This window comes from Hesperophylax consimilis, chromosome 14, assembly GCF_061612785.1.
Source record: "Hesperophylax consimilis isolate HC1 chromosome 14, BYU_Hcon_1.0, whole genome shotgun sequence".
Taxonomy (NCBI): Eukaryota; Metazoa; Arthropoda; class Insecta; order Trichoptera; family Limnephilidae; genus Hesperophylax; species Hesperophylax consimilis.
The window spans coordinates 15,624,966-15,642,250 of record NC_142849.1 but is presented as its reverse complement, the minus strand read 5'-3'; the positions used below and the strand labels follow the sequence as shown (position 1 = coordinate 15,642,250).

The window sequence follows — 17,285 nt, the reverse complement described above, 5'->3', positions numbered from 1 at the left end:
AATAAATAAACTCTATCACACCATAAAGCTAACAGAGTATTGTACATAATGTATGTTGCTTTTTACTTAAATATACATTATATATATGCCTAATAATATATTTCATTATATCGAAGTCAATGAAATACACCCAGAGTGGGTTACATCAACACTTTTGCCACTAGTAAGTTTAAAAAAATGAGAAGAATAAATCATGGTATTTATATGATGTAATATATTATTTAATATTAACAAGCCAAGAAGATTTAGAAGTATTTTGAAATGTATCTATATACAATACCATGATACAGCCAATCTGAATTTTAACATAACTTATTTTTTGTAACTTTGGATTTAATAGAGTTTTGAAACAAGTCATTGTTAGCATTCTGAAAGATTGTTGCAACAATAAGTTTAAAAAACTGAGTAGGTACTTCATTGTTGCAACGCAAAAGTTGTATCTACAATTATTAAATGCATGAAAAACATGAATGGATACAATTGCTTTTTATTTTAGTTTGAATGGCTTTATGTAAATATATTATAGAATTATACAGTGATACAAAAAACATGGCTTGAATATTAATTTATTAAAATTTTCAATGCAAGACTTTAAAAAATTAATGTGACAGTTTTAATATAATACTTGAAATATCTGAAATACTTGAATATCTCCAAGAGACAGAAGATACTAGAACGATGACTTCACATACTAATCTCTTGCTGGGACTAGTACATACATGCTGGTAATTCATATGTAAAAATGGCATTTAATTGTTTCAGCTTGAAATGAGGTATTTTATATGTATATCTCGATTTTTAATAAATGATCATTAATTCTTACATAATGTTACGTATTATAATATATTATTATTATTATTGAGTTAGGCGACATTATGGTGTTATGAGTATTAATTTCATCAGGCGTTATATCATAAATCTTAATGGTAAGACTATGCTAAAATAAGTTATTAACTTTACATACAATGGATGGACAAGATTTTATTTATATGTTATGAAATTATATTATATTCTAGGGATATTTTAATTTAAAGAGTTTTACATTTACAGAAAAAGATAATTTAAATTAGTGTTGTGAACACGTAAAAATTGGAAAAAAAACTGGTTCTTTTACTTAAGTTTCAGCACTCAAAAATGACCCATTTTGTAGTCTGCTAACTACAGCAATGCTATACATTTTTTATCTTTCAATTCTATACCGGTATTTAGAAAAATGTCTAATCCTTTACAATCGGCTTCATACAAGCATGAGTTTCTATTTGAAAAAAATCCTGACAGAAAATAAATCTGTTTTTGGGAACGGAACCGGTGCCAATGGAACGTCTGATAGCTGCTTATGAAGGGTACCTTTACGCGCACGTGTTTAAAGCAGTAAGTCGCCCAGCCCCGTGGGATCATAAATAAGAGCTATACTAGTGTGGCTCATCATAATTCGAAACATTTTTTGTCAATTGCATATGGTAGTTTTTAGTGACAAATATACTCTAACTGTAATCTTTTAAATTCTAAAATGTCTGAAAATAGGTGCAGTTTGAAAACCAGTACAGGCATTTTTGATATTTTACCTAAAATTCCAGTTACGCGTTTCATTATATAACTTTAAATCTTACAGCCCAAGAACTTTTATCACCGGAAACCTTGTTAATTTACTAACTATGTACCCGTTTGAAAGTTACAGATATTCATAGTATTTGTTGCGTTTGCGGACCGCAAAGTGTGTATTTTTGGGTGCTGACCTTTAAATTGCAGAATTAATAAAGTAACATTTCTCTTACAGTATTTTGAAATAATTTCATGAAGTTAAATCTCAGGAGATGGTTTGTTTTGAAGCCAAAGGGATTTGATTAAATTTGAAACAAAATTATCTTTGACACAATGACAAGAGGTTTTTAAAAATGTTGGTAGCAAACATATGAATGGTTTGTATTTTTTAAGAGATTGAAGTTTTATAAATATTGAAGGCTTATTGTATTAAATTTGTATGGCTATGCAGATGGACTGCTGCTATTTACAACAAATATATCCACCCTGAAATACAATGCTCACTTGATAAAAATTAAAACTAGCCAACTACTAATAAGAAACGTAAATTATTGTCTTATAAATATAACAATAAATTTATCAGTAAAAACTTGAATTCATCTTTAAAATCAACCTTCAATATTGTAAAAAAATATAATACAACTTACCAATTATTTATGTTTAAAAAAGATTAATTATCTTAATGGCTAGTATATCAACTAATTTATGAACTTCACTATAAATATTATTATTTCGATTCAACAAATAGATACTTTAATATGCATACATTATTATATAAAGTAACACAGCAAATTTATCGTTGAGATTTTGTACACTTTATTTTAAATGACACTTGAGATAATTTGGGGACAACTGAACACTTGATTAATTGTTCCGGAGTGAGAGTCAAAAGAATTGCATCTGTGTGATTACAGTTGTACATATTATATATTGAGTTTTATTTAACAGATTTAAGACGGCGAGGCGTTTGATGGATAAGTTATTAAGAATGTCAGTTTATGTCTTGACTATTGTACTTCAAAGTTTGATTGAATGTTTATCTTCTGTATTAGTATAAAAGCAAGATGTTATTTGTGCCAGTGGGATGTTAGTGATTTTTCTGCCCATTGCGCGCCCTCCTTACTCCTCCCTAAATAAGGATTAGGAATTTCAAATCTTAACGCACCATTTAGAGAACACTGTTTGAGGAACACTGATGTAAAATATATATGTGGAGTATTCAGGCAGAAAATAAAACATAGCCACTACAAATGAGTAATTAGTATCGAAAATATATTATGAGGAGTAATAATTATTTTGGGATGAAGTACTTGAAACATTCCAGATCTAAGCATGTTTTCGTTACTGAGATAAAAATGTCTTACATTATTTGTTTTCTATGATATGTTTTAGGGGTAGTAATATGTACCAAAGAAAAGCCATTTTCATAGCCAAATTGGGAAAACAAATTCATTCACTAAAATAATCACTTTAACGGAGCATAATGAAGTATACGGGAGTTAATCCAAATAAAACATGAGTATGAGAATAAGTATGAAATAAAACAATTAACATTCAGCAAACCACATGTATGATTATCTTACAAAATGTTAAAGTATGTTGGGTTTATAACACCAAAACAGACACAGAAATGGGTTTAATGCTCTACTGGACGCGATTGCTGGTCAGCGAATTGCTTACCATAGGCCCCGGCTTTCCAAATTCACCCATTCTTCCAAGTTCCCCTCTTAATCCCATGGGACCCTGGAAAAGTACAATTTGTAGTGCACGGGTGTTTGCGTCATGCACAACTTTCACACCAGATACCTGGATCACTCCAGATCGCTGTCCAACCAACGGTGACTGCACAATCATTATAGTATCTCTGGTCTTGAACCAACTTGATATCATATCACATCCACTGAGGTCTACTGGGTTACCTCAGGGATCTATCAAAACCCTAATCCTAAATGACAGACGGGAGAAGATTGTGAGGGTGATAGAAGAGTAGTGATGTGTTAGTTTGGAACTTGAAGTGTCAAAAAATTAATACACATAAGAAATGTTTTCCACTTAATTACCTTTTATATATAAGATATTCAATGTTCTCTTCAAAAAAACTGAGAAAACAAACACATAAGCTGAGATGATGTTTAATGAAATTACCATTTCTTTATTATGAGAAGAGAAAACATCAGATTATTTACGGTCAGACATGAAAAAAAAAATCCTGTAAATTTGTGAAACTGTATTCCTAATTGTTATAGATTTAACAAATTGTAGAAATACAAATATCCAGCAAAATAGCACTATCATCATAGGTGCCATTTGTTAATCAAATACTTTTATGGTGAAATAGTAGAAAATACTTTTCACATTTCCATTTATGTAGTAGTGTTAGCGTACTATTGATTGAAGTGAAGAAGGCCATGCATTAATTAATTATTGTAATAATAAAATATGACCTTATCACTACAAGAATTAAATTAAGGACATTTTTCACAATGTGTTACGGAAGCTAATTTGTCAAATATATTTTTTAGAGTGGGATGATTGGTGATTTAATATTTTTATAATACTTACAGGTAATCCCATCGGTCCAGGGTCTCCCTTTTCGCCCTTTTCTCCCTGTGAAAATTTAATATACAATATAAGAGAAAAAAAAAAATTATTTATCATCATGACACTAAGCTAACGTGGCAAAGAGTAAAATCTAAGAAAAAAAAAAGACATTTTTTTAAAACCTCTTTTTATAGGTTAAATTTCTTAGAATGCATTTAGCAAGAAAATTATTAAATGCATTTTAAAAAATGTAGGTATCTACCAGTGGCAGCTCTCGACTTTTGGGTGTATTATTGTAGCCTGAAACGTTTTTTTGTTTTTCCGAAAATTCGATTTATTGTATGAAGATTTTCAAGAAATTTCAATTTGGCAGTGCACTGCACCGATTTCCTGAACATCTTCATACAATAAATTGAATTTAAAAAATAAAAATAAAAAACGTTTTCGGCTGCAACAACATCAATAACGCTATTTTATTTTAATACTAGCTGACGTGTACCCGGCGTTGTTCAACTTTTCTCTACTTTCAATAAATATAATATCCATCTATTATATGAACAAACCTTCCGGAAGAAATTCTCTAAATGAAGGTGAAAACTCTATCAAAATCCGTTGCATAGTTTATAAGAACTAAGCGTACAAACAGACAGACGTGGATAGTGACATTGTTTTAATACTATTTAGAGATTTGCGCTCCATTTCTCCCAAAAGTCATGAGCCGCCACTGGTACCTACACCCTTTCAGTTCATTATCTAATAAATTTTTGGAATGGACAAAACTGAAATGCAATCATTAATTTATAATTTCAAATGGATTTATTTTAATCTCCTTGCCAGAAGTAGCTAGGACCTAGAGCCCAAAATTCCAAACCAATATTGTACTAAAAGCTTCACAACGCCGATCTGTCAGTACAAACTTTCATGTATCATTAATTACGTTACAATATATTATATATAGACAGGCTGTAGAAATCATAAAGTAGCAAACCAAAAGCAAGAACATTGTATTGCTTTCAATTTCGTAGTTTTAGTACTAAATTGCTCCTCATCGCATAATGTTGTGTGCTACCTCTAAGTTGATTGCATTGCATTTAAAGAGTGCCAAATTTCTTCTGAAATCATAAGATCTGTAAGTAGGTATTAAAATTATAATCCATATATATTTGATGTAAAAAAATTTCATTTCAAATAAGGAATTATATAATTTGTTCAATGACAATTCTCTTTTCAAACTTTGTTCAGGTTGATAGGCACTATGATTATTTAAAAAAATTGCGAATAAGAAAGTCCGAATATACACAACGATTTCACATTAGAAAAAATAATTTATGCTAAACAAACCATTTTCAAACTGGAAACGTACAGTACAAACAAATTTACAGACAGACGAAATGCAAAGCGGTCGAGTTGAAACAGGACAACAGTGTTAGAACGAAGTTCTAAATATGAAGTTTGGCTCAGCATAAATTTGGAAACAACTTCAATATTATAAATATAAAGGCATAGGGTTAATATATAAGGGTTAAATGGTCTTACTGTTTCTCCTTTCCCTCCGTTACTGCCTCGGTCCCCCTTAATTCCAGGAGGGCCCTGTAGCCCGGGCATTCCAATGGGTCCTGGCGGTCCGGGCGGACCTACAATCTGAAAAACCACATTCAATTATTTAATTTGTGTTTTTGACAGAAGTTGTCAGTGTTCGCTAGTTATAAAAAAATGTATTAAATCATTCGAAGTTATGCCCATGTAAAAAAATATGTTTCAGAGACTTTTGTAAAATAATGCAGATTTAGAAGTAGGTAGAAGTATCACTCGAGCGATTTTTGGCATATTATGGAAAGCTTGCAAAACCTTTTGAGCGATCGTTCGTCATAATGTGTCAAATTTATAGAACCTATAAATATGGGATAGGCGGCGAAATCTATGTGGATTCATTGGCTTTAAACCGCAGTAAGCACTTCATATGTTTCTATATTAATATTTTGAGGAATGATATTAATTAAATAATATGGTAAATGTATACATTTACAACCAGTCGCTCGAGTGGTTAAAATGCCGGAAGAGTTCAGGATAGCTTCCATTCTGTGGATATCAATTAATTTTTAATTTTAAGATTAATTCTATAGTGCAGATAGACGGTGGAGCGGTCCAAAGAGTCAGTTTCCCACCCAGGCGTCAAGGGTTCAATCCTCTGTTAGCAAAGTCCTCCATTCATTGTACAAAGCAACCTTTTCCACTTATAATGATAGTAGTAGTAGAAATTCAAACATTTTTAGGTTATCTAAATCCTAGAAACGTTTTGTCTTAATTTAAAAAATGAATGAAGGTATATTTTTTTAAGACAGAATATACCGTCCTCAATCAAATTACATAATGTATTTGATCAATGCTTCATATTAACCATAATGTTTATTGCTATAGTAGTCCCAGTGAGAGGTTGTACGGACAACATCGACGATCGTCCCATTCCTATTTACACGACTTGTATGAAAATGAAAAAGACAGAAGATATAAGAACGATGACGTCACATACACACTCTCTACAGGACTACTATAACTGTTAATTATAATCAACCTCGATACTGCATAGTTCTAGTAAGGTTAAAAATTGAATTGTAAACAATACGTTTTAAAAGGTGAAGAAAGAACATAACACAATATGTTGAACCTAAAAATACATAGGAACTTACTACCTATACCAATTTAGTAATTTTATTTGTTGTTCATGATTTTGCTTCTGATTTTTCTGTGATTAGGGTTTTTTTTTTGTTTAAAAAAATCATTCTCTGAAAAGCAAGGCCCCTTGCAATTGTGACATCTGTAACTCTATAAATCTACTAATTACTTTAATCCCTAGAGCCTCTATTATTTGCAATGCATTTCTGCCAAACTGTCAAAAAGTAGATTGCGCGGAAAATATTATAAAATAAAATAAAATTACATTGATTTCAGATAAATTTGTTGTTTTAGAACATATTTCAAAATAGAATACTGTTTTATAAAACAGCTGAAAGTTTTTTTCAGATTTTAGTATTACAGATCGACATATACATGCAATTAAAAATATTGAAATTTTGGATGCAAACATAAATAAAAATTTTAAAGTAGCTGATGGTTTTTATCACGTAAGTAAACTTTTTTTTATGACAAAATGCAATTAAAAAACATATTTAATTAGGCAAATGTTTTACAAAAGTATTTTTTTTCGTATAATAATATTTACTTATTAAAAATTTTCAAACCTTCACTAATATATTTCAAATACTAAATTCGGGTGAAATGCAGATCACGCCAAACTCTGGGAATTGAATAAAAATGCACTTTCTAGATGAGAAAAGTGTGTAGAAACTCATTAAAAAAAGAATTAAGGCGCGGAAGAATAAATTGAGGGAGATACAGCCGATCAAAGTTTAATAAAATTGCACTTCGCGATCTGAGGGTAATATTCGGTTTATGGGAGTATAACCGAAATTGAACTTGATTTAGACTAATTTAGGGCTGGGGAATCCGAATCTGAAAGAATTAGGTGGGGGTCGGCACTATTAACTGAGTTATAGGGTTTTGAAACTTCGTACGCGATACATAGGAACCATGTTTTATTTATCAATTATGACTTAAGAAAATCAAATTAGCAACTATTTACTTTTGAAATTTCAGTAGTGCCAACCAAAAAAAGAAAAGTTGCCATATAATAATAATATTTTTTTACAAAATGGGTTAGGTGTTTAGTTTGGGTTAGAGTAGGCAGAAGAACATGGGAAAAAGGTATTAGAATTAAATCACAAACCAGTCTATACAAACCTAGCGTAGCCCACAAACTACTTGAAAACTGGGATATAACTCTAAAGGGGACGCGAGCAGGCGTTATTAAAGGGGCAATTTTGTGTAACAGGAAATAACATGGAAAAAAGGTATTAGTATTAAATCACAAACCGTCTATACAAACCTAGCGTAGCCCACAAACTACTTGAAAACTGGGATAAAACTCTAAAGGGGACGCGAGTGGGCGTTATTAAAGGGTCATTTTTTTGTTATAGAAAATCACAGTTAGGTTAGGTTATATATATACATAAATTAAGTATTTACAAGATTTTAAATAATAAACTACCAATCTGGCAAATGATATTTAATTTTCAGAATTTTCCATGCATTGATATTATTATATGGCAACACTTTTTATTTTTTGGATGGCACTACTGAAATTTCAAAAGTATTTAATTTGATTTTCGTGACAAAATATGGCGGCGGACTGTCCGAATATGGTGATAATATCAGATCGCGAAGTGCAATTTATTAAATTTTGATCGGCTGTATCTCCCTCAATTTATTCTTCCGCGCCTTAATTATTTTTTTAATGAATTTCTACACACTTTTTTCATCTAGAAAGTGCATTTTTATTCAATTCCCAGAGTTTGGCGTGATCTGCATTCCTCCCCTAAATTCTTTCATAGAATTATAACAAAGTTTTTGGGAGGGTCTTTTCAAATTTTTAAATGCAAATATAAAGCGCACTAGGGGTAGCTTAAATCGAAAGGTTTTGCTTTAAGATCAATGTAAAAGCTCTAAATTATTTACAATTTTTACAAAAAATTATATAGTAAATAACCTTTCATTTATAAATAAAAGGAACATAATACTTACTATTTCTCCGCCCATAAACTCCATCCCAGTGCCATCTCCCTGTAAATTCAACATTGGCTATAAGATTAAATGTTAAACCTGAGGTTTTGGTTTTCAATGGTTTCTTTAAATTAAAACAAAAAAGCAGCTTATGAATAAAGCGTTATGAGAGATGGCTCTATCACTATAAGCTTGATTAATTTATTAGTAAATCAACTTGAAAAGGAAATTAATATTATTTATTAATAAACAGATTATCAATCTATGTGTCAACTTTCCAGAATTCTTTTTATTTTTACTGTATATTATGGATTATGGATTATGATTATGATTATGGATTCAAAGTGACAATACACAAATTTTTTCTCCTTACATATTGATCTCGTTAAGTGTAATCAGATCAATATCTCAATTTCTTTTTTATGGGAGTGATTGATTTAAACATTATGTTTGTGAGAAGTAATTAGTTATGCATTTTGAATGATTTGGGGATTTATGTTGCTGTCAATAGTTACCTGTCTTCTTCTAAGCTTTTTGTATTTCTGCAAAGTGGACGCAAAGCAGCAACAGCCGGAAAAGAAACAAAATGAAGGAATTAGATGGACATTACATTTCTACGTATGTACAAGTTTCTTACTATCCAATTTACAAGCATGCATTGTCTAAGATGAATGACCAACTCCAGGAATAATTTTTACAGCGTTAAACTATGAATTTGGGGGAAAACATAACAATATTTTATAATTTATTCAATATTTTATTCGATGACGCCACAAAAGTTGCAACTGTTCAGAGACAGTGGGACTATGGCACCCCAAATAATATGAGGTTAAAGTACTGTGGTATGGGGAAGAAGAAAAGATAAAAGACATTTGAGAATCATTTTGCCCAGAGCCATTATCCTATGACATCCCAGTTTGACAACTCCAATCATCTGTGTGATTGGAGTTCGAACCAAAAGCTGAGAATATCTTATTCTATTTTAATTATGTGGTAAACAACTTTGTTCAAAATTAATTGTTCTTCATGGATTTTTTATGGTTAATTATCTTAATGAAGTAGGTGCTTTGAAGGGACTGACCGATTCGCCTTTCTCTCCCTTTTCTCCTCGGTGGCCGGGATATCCCGGGGGCCCTGGAAGCCCCGGGGGTCCCATGAGACCCGGAGGACCGATGTCTCCATATTCTCCCTTCTCGCCCTTTGGTCCAGATAATCCCTAGAAATTAAACAATTCACTGATCGAGAGATGAGCACAGAAGAAGATATTGAATTCAAAAAGGCATTATGTAATGAGAGTCTATTTCAGAGGTAACAGAATAGGCTGCTCCGAGGAACTAGCAATATTGATTCCAGTAAGAAACTGGGTGGATAAAGGCTGTCACACATATCATTATTACACCAGATCAGCATTGCCTCAGCTTGAGTCGTTTAGAATTCTTTGTAAGAAATACCATTCTGCATCGTAATCGCAAAGCCTCTCCTCGGGACAAACTAGTGAAATGAGGCGAGGCGGTGCCGATTTTGATGCCGAGCTGATACATGTTCGATAACCTTAACACACTTCATGAGGGCGAAAACAAGGGTCCCATTCGATAAAATGGATTTTATTTTAAACAGCTATCTTTGAAAATAATACATATATTTTAATTAAATTTTTTACATTCACCACGCCCCAAATATAAATTTACTGTTCGAAATTAAAGCCCACTTTTGTAATACGACTCCATAAACTCAAGTTAAAGCCAGTGTTATGGTTTTGTTTTGTTTGAAATTTAGGTAGGTATTTTATTACAATCCAAATTAATTTTTTTAATTTTACGCAAATCATTACAAAAAAAACAAAAACTTCCGCATCGTCGGTGTGATAAGTGCAAGGATGTATTTATTACTCCTACCACGGGTTTAAATTAAGTTTCCTTTTGATAAAATATTCTTCCACACAAAAGACAAGAATTTGAAGATGGGAAAGACTTTGTTCACATTTTTAAATACATATATTTGGGACCCTTACAAAGAGATTGATATAAAATATTTTGATAAAATTATCGGACAGCAATGTCTTTCCTGCCATTCAAGTAGGACTGGCGTAAAAGGTAGAACTACCATTTACAGTTGAGGTTGAGGTGATTTTGCACAAAAACGGCGCTATACAAATCATCCAAATACTATTATTAAGTTGTTCACGTCATTCAAACAAGTTATTTTCCAAACCATTGTAAAATGGCACAAATTATGTGAAACAAGCTGTAGCTAGATCGCAAGGAAAAGAAGGTGCGCATTGCGCAGATTGATTATTGCCTTGTGCAGAAATGGTTTGATTTACTATGTTTTAGTTTGCTAGCGTTCTTAGGAGGCTTGCCTCCTGCAACGCGCTTCATTCAGGATGAGGCTAGGAAACGGTCTTTTTGTTTGGATAAAACTATTACTACAGGCATTCGCCTTTTCTCCTTTTAATAATTGAACTAAGTTTTCTAATTAAATGTTAACATACAGGTAGGTCTATGACTCTATATGATATTGCCGCGCCCCAAGGCGAGTCCTGGGTTCAAGTCCTAGATGTAACTACGTGTAAGAATAGCTAATGTTGTCTTCAATATAATTGAAAATATTAAATCAACTACACATTGTATTGTACTTACGGGGTGACCAGGTGGTCCTTGTGGTCCTGGTTCTCCATTGAATCCATTTTCTCCCGCAATTCCCACTAATCCGTGATCTCCCTTCTCACCTGAAATACATTCAATATTATTTTTAAGTGCTCATTTTGATTTGAAATTTGTAGCAGGCATTAAATAACATATAATTTTTTAATTGAGATCCTATTTAATGTGTCTCCATTCTGTTGACCTGTGGATTTGAAATTTGTAGCAGGCATTAAATAACATATAATTTTTTAATTGAGATCCTATTTAATGTGTCTCCATTCTGTTGACCTGTGAAAGGGTTGGGATTTTAGGAGTTATCTATGGAAAAATACAACGCAAGTCATACTAATAATTAATATCTATACTAAGCATGCAAAAAAATAAAATTTAAAAGTTGCTGTACCAAAAATAATGTGATTTAAAATTTGTTATTATTTACTCTAAAGTATTGTTAAAATATAACAGAAAATAAAACAAAAATAATATAACACGAAAAGATTATCGTTAGTTTGCTGTAATTATTTTCAAAGAGAGAAAAAAAAAATTTTTGTGATGATATTCATATAAATAATATTAATATTTAACCTTGGAGTAAAGAAGAAAACTAGAAGTGCCTTACATACAAATTTGAATGGTAACAAATGTTCCATTTTTTTTATCCCAATAGCCCAGCGCTCTGTTTCACTTACACTCGCCTAACATTGTAGATCTCCGTCGCATTTGCATTTCGTAAACAGAGTTTTAAGCCTCAATTGGACAAATATTTAGATCAAGAAACACACTCACAAGGCATTTCTTGTTCATCTTAATGCCATGATATAAACGTATCGCAAAATGAAACTGAAATTTGTGTGTTTGGCATTACAATAGGCACCGACATAATTAACTGAATGATCTTCATAAGAGTTTTTTTTAGGTAAGAGATATACTGGAGACATCAAAGGAATCAAAAGAACAATTCTTTCTTAAGCTGAATAAAGGGATAAACAAGTTAAGCGGAAACTGGTCGCAGCGCAAAGCAGGGAACCGAAAAGTGTTGAAGCAGCAACGGAGGACTTCATCCAGCAGTCGATAGACTGTGGTGGATTGATGCTGTTGATTTTAATGAAAACTGACAGCAGACTCAACAGAATTCAGAGTGAAACTAAAAACTCATCAACTGAAATATGTGTATTGTTTTGCAAATTAGAAAACCTCAGAGAAATGTTATAGTTGCAGAATAGGAGCAATTTTAAATGCTGAAGCCTGGAAAATTAAATACTTTTGATATCTTTTTTGTACAAACTTCGATGGAATGGATCAAGATTTGAACCTATATCCAAGATCATAACTCAAAAGCCGACAAGATCAATCTGGTGGAATGTTTTTGTTTTAGTTTGGTTAGTATATTTTTTTTTTTTGTTTGATTAACGTTAATATTATAAGTTAGTTTTTCAACTTACCCGGTACTATGGCGCCATCTGTGAACTTGGAGTTTCTGGTGCATTAATTTTAGAAAAGCTGTGCTTCCGAACTTAGGCAGTGATTGTTAAAAGCTGGTTCTTCTCTCACAACTTTAGGTATTAGCGACTTGTTAATGTGGTTAGGTGGTAATTAAAAAGCTAAAATAAAATCATAAATACATCCTGAAACACCGAATAAACAAAGAAAAATGTTACATCACTACCAAATAATATCATAGTTTACAAATAAATAATCAATTAATGATTTTGAGCTGATGATAGGGAAAAGTCTGGAAGGTAATCACTTATTGATAGCTCAAAATCATCACAAAAATAAAAATAATACATACAACACCATAAAACTAATTTGGTTAAATTGTTAATTTATGTTATGCTATTTTCTCCTTCTCGAGCTAATGCATGTTTCAGACAGTTTACAGTGACCATCATCAGGGCAGAATGTTCCTTTACATGGTTCAAAAAGACGAAAGTAGCAATACATGACATGTCTTGAGACCCTCAAAATCAATCAACATTGAACACTACAAATAGTTGCACTCTGTGTAAATTGTTACAACCTCTAAAGCTTAAACTAATATTGACAAAAATAACTTAAATAACATAATATTACAACATAAAACTAAATTTCCATAACCACATAAAGATTATGTTATGTGAAGTGTGAAGAGTTGATTTACTTTCCTTGAAAGTATAGCCATCTATGATTTTTGTTATTAAGTACCTATTTACATTATACTTGGTGTTCGAAAACTCGTAGCACAAGCGGTAAACTGACTGTCTTCCCACGGGTCAGCAAGCAATTGCATGAAACCGAATGCCGCAAGACTCTGAGTAGAAAATTAAGTTCTCTGTAGTAAGGCAACGGTCTGCAGGGCAGTTTAGTGTGACACTTTTCGGCGCGGGGTCTTGCAGCATTCGGTTTATGTCGATTGTTTACCGACCTATATGACGACAGGCTACCTCAAATTTGGAATCGATTTTGCACCATCACTTTTTGGATTTGAGCTTTCGTTTTCGGGTAAATTTAATCCAAATTTTTAATTTTTTAAATCGGTCACTATGGGATTAATATCAGCTGTTTAACACTGTACATAATTATCGAAATGCTCAGATCGAAAAAAATAAAGGTGTTTTGGTTCTGTATGTGATGTAGATTCACCAGTTTCCTTCTTGTACTAAGAGTTTCCAGACATTGTGTATACCATCATGCAATATTTATATTAGATACCTACTTTAATCCATGCAAAAGAGCAAACTGCGTGCCAGGATAATTAGGAAGTGAGAAGAAGGAGTAGGTACATATTTGAAAAAGATGGGTACATGTAGGTAGTTTTAAAATGTTGCCATTTCACAGGCATATACAATAGTAAATGTGTAGGGTAATACTGAAAAAGAGAAGACAAAATTTAAAAAAGAAATGAATATAATATCTGTATGATATTTTGACAGCTGATCTGCAAACACTTGGCATTCATAATAATTATTTTATTATTTAGGTCTGTTGAAGAATGGGGTATGTTGTTTCATTCAGCATTCGTTTGGGGCTATACGTTACCCGTTTGCCTCGTTTGCCCCTTGCTCCCTTTTCTCCCGCAGTACCCATAGGCCCAGTTGGCCCTGATTCACCCTTTTCCCCTCGGCCGTCTGGTCCTAAATTTTACACTTTTTTTATGGGACATGTTTCATAGGGTAATTAAAAAATCTAGAGGGGTTGTCATAACCCTTAAATTAAAAATGAAGTTTAAATGTCAAACTGACATTTAAAGTTAAGCTGTCATATAAATATTAAAATGAATTTAAAACATCAATCCGACATTTAAATTTCAAACTGGTTGAAATATGTATAGTGTGTTATACAACTATATTATATATTAACTAAATTAGTGAGTTAATATTAGAAATATTAGTAAAAACTTACTAGTTTTCAATGTGACTAATTGATTCAATTACCTGCGCATATATATTTTCAGAACTATTAAAAAGCAATAAGTACAAAGTATATTTGTAAGGATAGTACGGAAAACAAATTTACTCTTTTTATTTAGTAATTTTTTTTTTAAATTTGCGAAAAATGATTATGGTTGATAGTGCAATAATATGCTCAACGTCATCGAAATGCTTAATAATTGATGCTTAAAAGTCAAAATATCATAAATGCCTAACTGACAATACCTACGTCAAAGTGACATTTGAATGTCAAACTGACATTCGAATAATTTTCAAATGCAGATTTGCTGTTCCATTTTACATTTCCTCAATATTAAAAATGTATAATTTTATCCTTGATAGTGAATAAGGAATCAAATAATATTAGGATCTTTCAATTTTCCAGTAAATTTTCTTAGGTCTCTGAATGATTCTAAAAATTCAAGAATTATAGTATTATAATACCAAATCTCTCTACAAAACTACCAGTTATAATTATTATTGTTTGCGATGAAATAATCCGTCATCCTAGAAAGCAACTGTAGGGGGTTAGACGAAAAATATTTACCTGGGGGGCCAGGAGGTCCGGGGGGTCCTTCGATGATTCCTGTAGGGAACTGGTCTCCCTTCAAAGTCGTTGTGAGTCCTCTCTCTCCCTTGTCCCCCTTGTCACCCTGCAAATAGTAGTCAAAATATGAGTTGAGGCCATTAAAATATACATTTTTTATGTTAACCCCTCACCATCGTAAAAGAGTTATTTTGAATTTTGTAAATCATATATTATTGTGAAAACTATGACTTTTAAATAGATATCGAGAAGTCACCGTTTATTTGGGGTCCCATATTAAATAATAATTTTTTGTGTAAATATACGGCTTGATGTGTTTATTTTTGCAGACGGGCAAAAGAAGAACTATCAAACCAACGGTAATTTTTATTTTTTTAAATATTCTTTTGGATACGTATATATTTTTATCTACAGTGATGACGTTCGCAATTGTGTAGTTAATTGTTATGATATATGTAAGTGCTGTACGCATAGTAACATTTAAATTTAAAATTCCAAAATAATAATAATAATTAACAGATTATTTTTGTTAGTCACTACTTGTTGTCAATTTTCCATAGAATTAAGTGTTTAACTACAGTACAAAAAAGAGAGATCTTTATTTGACAAGATTTAAAAAAATATTTTTACATATACTGAACTGTAAAGCAAAATCATTTAGAGACGTGAAGAGATTAGATTTATTTCCCGATTCTCATTTACAAGTAATTATTCTGCGTAAGTAAAGGGGAAAATACATTGTTAGTAAGTGTATTAGTTATTTGTAATTTTTATTTGTGTCAAAAATACTGCAGACCACCACCAATCTGTAGAACTCTAAGAATGTAGATTAAAACTGCATCTTTGGTTCTTACTGGTCGGCCCGGCAATCCCGGAAAACCCAATCGTCCCGTGGGACCTATCTGTCCCGGGAATCCCCGCAATCCCGATATCCCGGGCACTCCGGGCATTCCCTGAAATTATCACTCAGTGCTGAAGGAAAACATGGACATTTTTGTTGTAAGCTTGTACTTATACAGTTGTTAAGAGACGTAGCTGATTTGCTTCAACCAGTGATTCCTGAGGTTATCTGGACTAATAAATGTACCTGACACTTTGATAACTAATAACTAGTAACTATTTTTTATTCAATTAAAAACATTTAAAAAATCAGTAATTATTAGAGAGTTATGATCGGGCTGACGACAAGTAGTTTTTTTTATTATTGTTTTGAAAAAAAAATGTTCTAAAAAGTATGTCAAATATTGTTAGGAATCACAGGTTAAGAAACAGGCACAGAAAGTAAGTCAGGAACCTATGTCCTTTAACAACCTTAATAAGTGGTTTTAATAAGATTTCATATTATTTGTGATTGTTTTTGTGAGATTTTTAATGCTGTGCTTAGGGTAATTAATTTTTATGACAGTGTTAATTGCTATTTTTTTTTTTAATAAAATATAATTTTATTTGCTGCCAACAATATAATACCAGTAGCGTTTTGTATGCACATTATTATGTACCTACCATGAATGATGGATATGATACTTAAAACACATTATTTCTTGTACGTACGTAGTATGTCTATGTCGGTAACCCACGGACGTATATATAGCTTTGATAAGGGGGGGGTCCGCAAAATAAAAAAAAATATATAAGGTCTTGTTTTCGTGAAAAAAATAGTCAGTCTTAATCAATCAGCCTTTATTTTTAAATGTTATATATATAAATCATTCAGTCTCTGATATTTGAACTAAAAATAAACATAACATAATTATCGCTCCTTATTTAAATAAAATCGCTTCGTTTATAACATAAAAAAAGAAATAACATAAAATAAAAGGTGGAAAACAAAATAACTTTTTTTTATACCTAATTTGTTAAGGTACACTAAACAAAAATACTCTTTCATCTTAAGAACAAATAATTTGTTTTAAAATTGAAACACCTTTTATTTAATCACATAACCAAATAATTTATTCTAAACTTTGGTCATATTGTAAGGCA

The 17,285-nt window shown here is 31.6% G+C and overlaps 1 protein-coding gene across 1 annotated transcript in view; it reads right to left on the bottom strand.

The window, feature by feature from the left end:
• Positions 1 to 17,285, bottom strand: part of LOC149417964 (uncharacterized) — a 50,034-nt gene that overhangs the window by 14,248 nt on the left and 18,501 nt on the right. The window contains exons 8-16 of the mRNA XM_089639567.1: positions 16,157 to 16,255; positions 15,303 to 15,408; positions 11,340 to 11,428; positions 9,782 to 9,916; positions 9,216 to 9,242; positions 8,722 to 8,760; positions 5,620 to 5,724; positions 4,105 to 4,149; positions 3,223 to 3,285 (exon numbers count right to left, since the gene is read on the bottom strand). Of these exons, the coding sequence (XP_089495693.1) occupies positions 3,223 to 3,285; positions 4,105 to 4,149; positions 5,620 to 5,724; positions 8,722 to 8,760; positions 9,216 to 9,242; positions 9,782 to 9,916; positions 11,340 to 11,428; positions 15,303 to 15,408; positions 16,157 to 16,255 (708 nt within the window). The remainder of the gene's footprint in view (positions 1 to 3,222; positions 3,286 to 4,104; positions 4,150 to 5,619; positions 5,725 to 8,721; positions 8,761 to 9,215; positions 9,243 to 9,781; positions 9,917 to 11,339; positions 11,429 to 15,302; positions 15,409 to 16,156; positions 16,256 to 17,285) is intronic.